Source organism: Nesoenas mayeri, assembly GCF_963082525.1.
Source record: "Nesoenas mayeri genome assembly, chromosome: 9".
In the NCBI taxonomy this organism is placed as follows: domain Eukaryota; kingdom Metazoa; phylum Chordata; class Aves; order Columbiformes; family Columbidae; genus Nesoenas; species Nesoenas mayeri.
The window spans coordinates 4,097,865-4,109,460 of NC_137557.1; the positions used below are offsets into that span (position 1 = coordinate 4,097,865).

Genomic DNA, 11,596 nt, shown 5'->3' on the forward strand with positions numbered 1-11,596 from the left:
GCACCAGGGGAGGTTTAGGTTGGATGTTAGGGAAAAATTCTGTATGGAAAGAGTTGTCAGGCATTGGAACAGGCTGCCCAGGGCAGTGGTGGAGTCGTCATCCCTGGAGGGGTTTAAAAGGCATTTAGATAAGGTTCTTATGGACATGGTTTAGTGCTAGACTTTGGTTATGGTTGGACTCGATCCTGAGGGTCTCTTCCAACTGAAACGATTCTGTGGTTCCGTTCTGTGATTCTCTCTTTGCTGAGAAGTTCTGTTGCATTTTTGTGTGACAAAAGTAGCCATGCAAGCAGTGTGCCTGTCTAGAGCTGAGTTTTGGCAAACCTTGTTGCTGTCTATCTAGAAGCACGTGTCAGTGTGAGATTGCTGTCGTTGTTCTTGTAATTTATGGTTATTTACTGCTCCCTGGGTGCATTTCTGCTCTGTGGGTTACTGCCTAATCAGCCCGACAGATCTCTTGCTGGTGGGAAATAACTGTTGTTAATTGTCTCTGGGAGCAATCGCACCTGTGTGACTTGTTTGAAACAGTGACAATGAAGGTGAACTTCTCCTAAAATTCACAGCAGAAATGTTTGCAATTTCCATCTCCTTTTCACTGTTGCTAAGTCTGAAATGTTGCTTATAATGTATCACGTAGCGTAATCCATTGTTTTGTCGCTTTCGCTTTTCCAGTGAAATTGTGGGTAAAGCTGAAGTTAACTAGTGGGCAAAGAATTTGAATAAATGACAAAGCCTTCTTTAAAAAAATACAACTTTTCTAAAGAAAAATGCTCTCAGTTTCTCTGCTGCCCCAAAATAAGCTTTCCAGTTACTTCTGGTCCATATATATATATATATGTATATAAATATTTGCTTGATGAAAAGTACTAAGGAGAATGGAAGATACACAGGGGAGATTGAACCACAAAGACAGTGTTTGGCTCTTATTTAATTGCATGGAAAACTCACCTATATATCTTATATATCTGGGACTAATTCTGTAGTTGAGAGGGTAGCAGGAAGACTGGAATGTGCTCGTGTTTTAATCCATGTGACTAATGACTTGTTTAAAGTTTTAGATATTTGGCAATTGTACTGTACAAAATAAAAATACCATGTTTTGCATGACTGAATTATCTCCTCTGCCATTTAAAGATTAATTTGTTAAGTAATGTAGAGCAGAGCACAGAGAGAATTCAGGAGTTTTACTGTAACATTATTTTCGCACTTAAAAGGGCACGTGCTACCAGGTGATGAAAAGGTCATTGATAAGAATAAGAAAATGTATTTGAAATAACATCTTTAATGCAAACCCTGCTGTTGCTGCTAGGGAGATGAAATTTTAAGTAATTAAAATACAGAATATGTTTTCTATTCCTAATTTTCACAGTGTAAAATAGAGGGGGAAGGAGGAAACAAAAGCGTTGAAAAAAATGTTGAAAGCTTGCTTTTGCAAATACCTGAATAGTATGTCAGGTAACAGGGAAACTGAAGCCCAAAGTTTACATGTTGGCCCTCTGGGAAATTTGGCACTTTTAATTTAGGAAGATACAAATCATCAGAGAAATCGCAGGAGATTTCTGAGAAATTCTGTTCCTCTTAAAAATACTCTCCTCCTCCTCCTCCTCCTCCCCTGTTGCTCTTGCTTTTGGATGATTGTCAAGGAAAGCCTCCTGCAATTTCAGCAGTAGCCCTAAGCCTGTAATCAGATCCAGCACAGATTGCTGAGTTCAGTGGAATTCTAGAGGGGTTTAGTGAATATAAATCAAATTGCAGGATTACAGACTTATTTTTTTAATATTTAGAATTTTTGCTTTTTGCACCCAATCTCAAAAATGGAAAGTAGACAAGTCAGCTTCACCTTCTGGGATGGCTGGATTGTGTGCAACCGAAGAGAAAGTATTAATCCAGATGCACTTTTTCAATGGTATGCCCTTGCAGAAATTAAATTCGTTGTCCATTAAGGCAGGTAATTAGGAGGGCATTACTATTTGGCTGTCAAGTTGTGTGTATTCTGACTCTCAGCAGAAGACTTTGACAGGTTTGACTTGCATCTCTGATTCCATCAGGTGTTCAGAACAATCTTGAAACAACTTCTGGTATTTGAGATTTTATCATTTACACAGCACATAAACTTGTTACTTGAGTATTTTAACACACCACTTAGGACTTATTCTTGAACTGATGTCAATACTAAAATTCTCCTTCCCTTTCAAATGATTATAATATTTCTTACTGTTGTATAATACCTTAAATGGCAACTGCTTTTATCCTCAAGGTGACCTGCATTTCAGTAAGCAGAGAAGTAGTCTTAATGACTTACTTTTACAATATAAAGTAGTTAAAAGAGCACCAGTCCTGTAAATCGTTCTTCAAAGTCTTGATGAAGTAGGTATAATTTTTCTGGGACAACCTAAGCTAGAAAAGCTAATAAACCTACATGCTTTTTTAAAATAAGATTTGCAGAGCAACCAGTTGGCAGCTCTGAGTAGGAGTTTGCAAGCATATGGAGTGTAATGACAAACGAAATGTGATGCTAACGGAGTCATGAACATTAGAAGTAAGTCTCAAATTACTCCCACACATTAATGGGTATCTCGGCCAGCATCCTGCAGAAAGCTTCAGCTTTGATACTAAACCTCTACGGGACTTTTTTGAGACGCTAACAATGAAATGGTGTTGGTTCTTAAAAAAATCCAGATTCAAATAAGCCACTAGAGAAAAATGACCTGATAATAGATACACAGGTAAGCCCCATCTTATCCACAGGGAAAGCTATAAAGGCAACATGTGTAATAATGGCAAGATGTGTATGATATTGATGTACTGCAGTCAGTGATTTGACAATCGCAAAAGAGAGCAAAGATAAGAATGCCTGAACACTAGTATGCATCCATAGGAAAATAGATGTATTAACTTAGGGAGAGATGAATGAGAGAGGTGTGATAATGGAATATAAAGAGAAGAGTCTAGAGGAAGTAAATTGGGATGCAGAATTGCTCTTTTCAATATCCAAGGACAAGGATACCCAATGAAGTGAAAAGCAACAAATTGAAAACAAATAGAAAGCACTTCTCTTATGGAAGACTTAACCACAGGGATCTTGGCTGGGTGTTCTTGGAGGTCATGAGATTGGTAAGATTAAAAAAAAAGATGGCTTCAGAGCAATCAAAACTATCTATACTACATTGAATAAAGGTGTTATGTGGATTAGAGGCTTTAAGGTACAAGGCACATGCTAAGTAAGAGGATGTTTCTCTTATGCTGTAGTTTTCATCTGTAAGGCTTCTTGTATCTTGTTCTGAAGCAACAACTGGAGCAATGTGCCAGACTAATTAGACTTACTGGTCTTATCTGCAGTGGCACTTCTCATATTCCTGTCAACTTAACAAAATATTGCCTTTTTTTTAATGTTCAGATTCTGAATACATTTACAAGTAGGCCTACTATTATACCTGATGGTAAATACACATGCTGTCTGAATTAGGGTCTATAAAGTCATCAGATGGAGACCAGTCTTCTAAGGTGCTAAGTGTTCTGACCAGAAATACATCTCTGAGTGCCATAAGCACCACCACACTGTGCCAAATAAAGCATTCAGGTTGAAAATAGAGAGTATTGAAGTGAATATTGCAGGTCACAGATTAGGCTTAAGGCTGTAATAAAAAACTAATATAATATTTTCTTTTAAGTGATTGAAATATGCGATTAGGCTACGTGGGCATTTCTTTGCTATTAAACATAAAAAGGGGGATTGGACTAGATGATCTTTTGAGGTCCCTTCCAATCCCTAACATTCTGTGATTCTGTGTCATTTACTTGGTTTTAAGGTAAGGGGCTCCAAACCAGCATTTTTCTATAAAGACTGCAAAATTCTTGTTTTCTTTGGTAGAGCTCAAATACTGTAAATCTAGAACATGTTTTACTCCACAGAATCCCAGAGGGAACGATTTGGGGCTGTTGTTGGTGAGATTCCAGTTCAGCAGCTGAACTAGGAGGTTTAGGCCAGTTCTAAGTGTATGTAGCAGGAATGATCTGCAAGGGAGAGGCATTTTCAACTGTTCTCGCGTGCTTTTACCTTGCGTTAGTGTTAGAACTAGCGGCTGTCGTGACAGCCCAAATAAACCGGTAACAATGAGATGAACAGCCCCAGCCTTTCCCTCCTTAGTCAGCCTTCAGCTAGAGTTTTGGTGTTGGACTTTCCTTGAAGGCTCAGAAATGCAAAATGCTACAGCTGTCTCACTTGCAGTGCTTAGATGAGATTTTTATGGCTGTCAAGAAAGCTTTTATTCCCTGCTTAACTGCCAGTTGTGCTCATTACTGTGGATTTTATGCAAGTACAATAAATGTGTATCTGATCTTTATTATGTCTTACTGATGAAACTTACAGATTATGTATTACTTCCTACAAGGTGCTGAGTATTCCAATAGGTCTGATTATTTAGCTGCTGAAGAAAAGTAATGAAACATCCACTGGCTTAAGCAGGAGTAGGACTGGACTGAAATTAAAATACTGACAAGGAAGGATGGCAAACAAACAAGACTGAAAAAAACCCTAGTTTCTTGGTGGTTTTGCAATGAATATTTATCTCCAGCTTATTGTAAATATAATGACAAGAAGAAAGAAAATACCTGATTTTCCCAGAGGAAGTCTATATTGCACATAATACAGAAATAGAATATTTGCCATATAATATCATAGTCGTCTTTTCCTGATAGTTGCATTTAAAAATCTTATTCAAGGATTGTGTTTTACTCTGGTGTACTGGTGCTCTAGGCAGTACCAAGCTATTTCAATAGCCATTGTGTAGCACTACAAGTTTAAGTGAGGTAAATGGTTCTGTTAAAGGTACTGGCAGAAGGTGTTTTAATGCAAGTCCTGTGCACAGAGCTCCCATCCTTCCCTGCTTGGTACAGAAGGTAGATAATAGTGTTGGGGGCTTTGACAGCGTTTGCTTTGGTGTTTTTAAATACTTCAATCTTACTGTTGAGCCACTTGAAATATGTTTCCTTTTCCTTTCCAGATAACAAAGAACTTTACCTTGCAAAGGCATTTCACAAGGCATTTCTAGAAGTTAATGAGGAAGGATCAGAAGCTGCTGCTGCCTCAGGTATCTGACTGAAAAGCACAACTCAATCAAATGTCTGGTTAATTCTGTGTTAATTAATTTTTTAAAACTGACTTGCTGTGCAGCTAGAAAGCTAAATAGCAGGTAGTCTGAAGATGTAGTGTAGCAGGAATATCACTTCTCAGAAGAGAATTTTGGAGATTGAAAGCATTAGTATTTGGTTAACATGGTGTATTTCACAAAGAATTTTTGAGCATTCTGTGGAAAACCTGTTTTGCTTCTGATTGTCAGGAGGGTGCAGGCTGCAATTTGTGTTTTATGTAACCTGAGCATTTGTGACTTTTTTTATCTGCTAATTGAGATAGATGGTCAAAGGCATTTGATCCAGAGTATTTAGAAGGAATGGAGCGTTGTAACAATTGCATCTTAATAAGCTTGTAGACAGAGGTGAAAGATGGGAAGTGCTAATGGAAACATGCAGCTGGCCCCTATTAATGCTTAGGGACCAGGTGGTTGGTTTACCGGGTTATCACATGCTTTTCCTGAAAATAAAGTACATTAGTTGCCAATATGTATCATGAAGTGATTTCTAATTGCCTTAGCTTGTACCAGCCTTTGAGGAAAGGAAGAGTGACTTCCCTGGTCGCAAATATTAGTAACTGGGTTGAATTGTAACTTTAAATGGACAGAGATTACTGACGTGCATGAATCGTTATTAACAGTGCAGTGAAAGTGTAAAAGTAAATGAAACACTGGGAAATAATAATGTCCTGGAGAAATCTACATATCTTCAACTAAAAATAACAAAGGGTCAAATTCTGCCCGATTCCCAGTTAATTTTACTTTCTAGCCTCTGCATTATTTCAAGACTCAAGCTAAAAGCTGCAAGATCAGCACATTTAGTTGTCGCATATCCCATAGTTATTAAGGGTTATCTTTTGCTATCAACTGCAGGCTCGGAGCTGTTTAAAACAGGTCAGCAGTGCTGTCTAACATAACGCATTTTCTTTTTATGAGTGAGTGGGAGTCATAACTCCTCTTCAAGTTCTGGGTCTTAGAATTTGTAAGCCACTCACTCAACCTGGGAAATTGTGCTACTTTCCCTTGTTAATCACGCTTAAAGCATAAATAAGTGTGCAATTACTCCGTAGGTCTCTTTCATTTCTTGGTGACACTTAGTTCTGAGGGTGACTTGAGTGTCTGCTCATGAGCTTCCCAAGAAGCTTGTCATGAAGAGCAGGAGAATGTGCAATGATATCTAACAAGTTGCCTGTGTTCTTTTTCCCTTAGGAATGATTGCCATTAGCAGAATGGCAGTGCTGTATCCCCAGGTTATAGTTGATCATCCATTTTTCTTTTTGGTCCGAAACAGAAAAACAGGTGAGAATATTGCAGATTCTTCCACATTTTTCACAGTACATCATCAAGTATGCAAAAGAAAATCGCACATTTTGAGTGATGAACTGGCCTTGTATTATGAATTTTCTTTAATTTGTCTTGAAATATCTAATATCAAAAGACTGACCTTTTCTTTGTCCCCTTAATGTTACTCCAAGTAAGACACCGAAATCTGACATAATCCTGGAAAATATGCACAATTATGTGATTAAAAACCCCAGGGAAGAAAATTTCCCTGTGTTCTTCAGAGAACACAGTGTTACTGCCCTGAATATCCATAATGATTGTATTCTGTAAGAGCTTGGCTGTACTAAGACCAGTGAGATATGTTCCCCGTACCAAATGATTTGCATAATGGACAGATATTATGGCTATGAATAATTCTGTTGTGCTCTTGAAGTGTTCTGTGGCAGACAAGAGATGAGAACAGCACTCACTAGCAAAGTGGGCAATGATTAAGCAATTCCTTAGTTTCATATTTGTAATTTGTCTTAATGATGTGGATGTGACCGGGTGGCAAAACATTACGATACACACAGACTAATGTGGGTCTGTGTATTGAGGTATCTTGCATGTTCTAGAAGCAAACTCTGGTAGGTTCAGTTTGATGGGGGGTTTTTGTGTATTTGGGACACCCATTGTAGATATCAATATTTATTAAATTGCAGTAATGCTCACAGTCTGGCCAGGTAGGGTCACTTGTGTGCAAGGCACAATACCAACTCCTGGGGTTTCTTGTTGACCAAAACGAAGTTGAGTATCCTTGCTCTTGTAGACAATTAGGCAGGAGCGTATCTGTCCATTTCCATACTCAATATACAAGAATTCCCCCCCCCCCCCAAATAAAAGTTTAAGTCAAAACATAGTAGAGCTTTGGCAGTCTTGGGACTGTTCTTAACATTGCATAGGCCTTGGTTTGGCATGTAGAAAGAGGAGTCTCTAACAACTCTAGTTAAAGCCCAAAAGCTCATTACTAATCTAGAAATCTAAGAGTAGAAATATTTTGAAAAGTAATCTGTGATGGGTACCCTTATTCTCAAAAGTACCCTAAGCGCTCATGACTGGTTGCTGCATATGTACCAAATGGGAAAGGTGTCGATGGTGCTGAAATAGCGTAGGGGAGCAGTATTCATGTAGAGAATTCCTGCTGGTGGGTTGCATCCACTGATATGGAGTAGATCTGCGAACTCAAGGTATCTATTAATAATCATTAACTGATTGGAGTGGCTGCTTCTGAGACTCATGTTTAATTCTCTGAGGAATGTTGTCTGGCAGCTCAGACATGTCAGAAGTGATCAGGAAGGTGACTCTGGGGTGTCGATGTTCCAGTTAAGGTTGGGTGTCGCCTTTGGAGCCCCCCAGCTTAGGAACCGATTCTGTGTCATGACCACAGTGGCCTTCATGGGCCTGCATCAGAACCACTGAGGTGAAAGTGAACTTTTGTGTAGATCTCTGGTGTGTTTTTGATTGAACCTTCAAAATAAGCAGAGGGGCACTGAAATGCAGAGGATTTCACTGTTCTCTGTGCTATATCAGTTCTGAATACAGAGAGATTCTTTTCTCTAGGCCTGTTGATCCCCTGCCTTTCATGGCTACCAGGTGCTCTGAGACATACATTCCTGTAAAAATTGTGCACCACATGCTCTAGAACTTCTTATCGGTATTTGTCATCTTATAACCTCCACTTTTCTTTTCAGTTCTGACTTTTCCTTCCCGCTTTTCCCCCAGGGACCGTGTTGTTCATGGGAAGGGTCATGCACCCTGAAGCGATGAATTCAAGTGGCCATGACTTTGAAGAGCTTTAACTGCCACCAGCCACCAAAAAGAGGAGATAAGCACATAAAGTTTGAAGTTAATATATTTAAGGTTTACTGTGTTTTCCCTCAAGATATTGTTTAAATTGCTTTCAGATCTAACTGTGTGCAAGTCAGTTTCTGGAGGAAAGCTTTACAGTATTAAAATAATGGTTCCATTTCTGTCATTGTGATTGCAGTGTCCTTAAAATAAAATTGTGTACATGTCAACAACTGTTTCTTGTTCCTAGTGAATTGTAAAGCAAAAAACCTTGCAAATCCATTATTGGTCATTTTTTTTTCTTACAGTCCAAAGACTGACTTGATCAATGAGACAGGAGCGGAATGTGTGCAGCTCTGAATAATGCACATGGCAAACCTTGATGATAATTTATAGAGTTGAAGAGCTACATCTGGAAAGTGTGATCTCTTCCTGTTCCTGTAAAAGTAGTAAACAGACTGCAATACACTGTTTCATCAATGTTAATGGAACAAATTAAGCCTCGTGGATTTTATTCTATCAGACGACTGTGGCAGACTTTGTGTGAACTCTCCCACATGTGGTTCTAAGATGTTGCTTTTATGGATGCTCCTGCATGCGACTCTGCACTTCACCTTCCGTAACTGTTGATGCCAATAAAATTTGATCGCATGAATATTTGAGAATGGTCAGTGTAGAATAGCTATGTATGTGACTGCAGTAAAATAGTTCAATAGTAATGTCATTTGTGTGGACATATTTTTCTACCCCTAAGTAGTTGTTCTACTTTAACCCTGCCTTTGCAGTACCTCACTTCAGTGATCTAGAATGACCTTTCTCAAAGGAAAGCAAACAAAAAAACCTTAATTTTAAGTGTCTAGAAGTGTTTGATTCATAAATAAATGTCTAAAGGAACAACATAATCATTTTGTTCACTACCTTCTTATTGAGAATAAACCGACAGGAGGATGACACGCATCAGAAGTAAATATTAGCAAGTGAACTTGTTGCTGTTTCCATTTGCAAGAGGATGAGAAGTACCACTTGTCACCAGGGAGGCATAGAATTAATTCTTCCCTCATTGTGCGAAATATGAAAAGAAGTTACTAAAAAGGTAAGAGAGAATAGGAGACAAGAAGGGAGGAGCTCCCTTGAAACAGAACATAAATACCAACTTTTAGATAATAAGTGGATTTCTTAGTCAATAGGAGTTTTGTCTTTTGAATTCTATGGGAACAAATGCATATTGGCTGAACTTGAGTATTAGTTCAAGGCTTCTCCGACATACATTCACTTCAACACGGCATAGATACTGCTTACAACATTGCTCATGCAAGGAGACCTTCCAAAATCTGACGCATTGTTCACTTTTTTACTACTGTTGGTGCAAATCATGCAGGTCAAGCTGTGAAGTGATGGAGTTACATAGCGCTACCCAAGGGCTGGTTCTTCACATTTAAGTTATTCTACAAGCATCACTTAACATCTGTAAAAGTGACCCATGTGCTAAGGATCTCTTGTGGTTTTAACCATATGGGAGCCAGATTTTTAAGCTATTACATGTTTTCAGGCTAATTTTTGAAGTGTTCACTCTGAGCTGGAAAGATGTAAGAAAGCAGATGACAACCCTCAATCATGGTTATTTTCAGTCCATCACAAGTTCTTCTTGACCAATTTTGTGTTCTCTTTGTGTTAGTTCCTTGCAGCACAGATGATTCTTACCAAGGGCAGGACTGAAGACAGATTTGAAGTAAAGCTGTGGAATTATGGAAGGACAGCTGCCAGTCAGAAATATTTATAGAGGATATCAAGCAAGTGCCCAGACTCCCGAGCAGTTAGACTGAGCATAGATATTATTGGAATGATGCAGAATTGCGTATTCCAAATCTGATTCTGAGACTTGCCTAAATGGATATATAGGAAAACCCGCAGAAACAGAAATACAAACACTAGTAGTTTGACCTGATACTCTCCTGGTCCTTAGAGATGCAAAACAGCATTTAATGTTTGTTGAAAATTGAGAATTTTCCATTTTTCAGCAACATTAATTGATTTATTACCAAGTTATGCAAAGATGTTGTAGGCTACAATGAGAACAGCTTGCAAAGAATATTGGTTTTCAGTAGTGATAGTATCCTAAGTATTACCAATTTATTGAGGTATATGAATACTGTTCTATTATGGGTTTTGATCTAGATTTTGTATAATGTTCTTTTCAAAGATGCTATTGCTTTTTTGAGACAAAAGTAGCAAAATAATTGTCTTTTTGTTTGGATTATTTTTGGTAAGGGAAATTTGTCGGTAGTGGTTCATACGTGAGTTTAGGTGTATAGACTTAAAAACAAAAACGTGTTTTGTGTTGGAGGCTATATCAGAAAATAAATAACTGGAACTTCTATAGTTGTGCTGTGTAAGTGACCCATGATGTGACACCGTCTACTGAGATCTTTCTGTGATGCAGATGGAGTTTAAGCATGAAGTGCACTTGTCTAGTGCCATCATCTTCTCTTCCTTGCCTACATCTACTGGAGTTGAAAATGTTTGTCAGAGCTGCAGCTGGAAAGAATCCTTTCCCTATGAACCCTTTTAACAGTGGTGCTACCACTGGAGACTAATTTCACAATAAGATCCCACTTTCAAATAATCTTCAGCACCAAGCAGTTTTTCTAGATTTAAACAAAAATGTGTCATGGTGAATTAGAATGTTTTTGTGGCTGTTCCAAGCACTGATTTTTTTCTATCCTTCCACAAGCCTTGATGGTGATAAACTGTTGTATCAGTTTCTGTGAATCAAGTACATTATACTCCTTAAACAAAAAAAGATCTTAGTGTTATACTACAAACAAAATTAGGCAAAATTGGGGCTGATTTTTATTTTTCAATGATGGACAAAAGAAGAAACCACAAGATGTCACTCTCTCCTAAGAAGCTGAGAAGTGCTTTCCCACTGACAGCTGGAGAGCTGAATAGGCTGAATGGGACTCAATTATATGTAGGTCTTAGTAAAATCAAGGAGAGTTGCTTATGTTTGAGAGCATAATCAGACCCAGGTGCCTGACATTAATAATCAGGGGTGGGGAGAACAAAACTCAAACCTCTTTTTCTTGATAACAGGTTGCTGGATTGAGTTAATTGCCTGTAGGGGAGTTGTTGTTCAGTTCACCGCCTGTGTGATTGTACTGTGTGCTCAATGTGGGGTGAAGTAAAAGTTTGTTAATTCAACCCATCCCCGTGAACAGCAGTGGAGCTGGACTGTGGTTACTTCAGAGTGTTGGTGCTGCAATAGGAGACATTTTTCTTAGTTACAAGAGAGAAATAAGTAGGATTGAAGTCATTGATATGCTGGCCCTGTTATTCTGTAGCTCTGTTTTGCTTAC

At 38.4% G+C, this 11,596-nt stretch overlaps 1 protein-coding gene across 3 annotated transcripts in view; it reads left to right on the forward strand.

Annotated features, from left to right (window-relative positions):
* The window catches only part of SERPINI1 (serpin family I member 1), a 48,383-nt gene extending 39,164 nt beyond the window's left edge, over window positions 1-9,219 (forward strand). Inside the window, exons 7-10 of one of the 3 annotated variants that reach the window (XR_013922520.1) lie at window positions 5,004-5,090; window positions 6,339-6,428; window positions 8,175-8,312; window positions 8,549-9,219. Coding sequence is in view for 2 of the 3 variants with exons in the window: in XM_080349769.1 (XP_080205895.1) it covers window positions 5,004-5,090; window positions 6,339-6,428; window positions 8,175-8,251 (254 nt within the window). In the remaining variant the exon portion in view is untranslated. Of the gene's footprint in view, window positions 1-5,003; window positions 5,091-6,338; window positions 6,429-8,174 lie in introns of all 3 variants that reach the window. The other 2 variants (XM_080349769.1, XM_080349768.1) reach the window with 2 other exon arrangements.
* The last annotated feature ends 2,377 nt before the right edge of the window (window positions 9,220-11,596 follow it).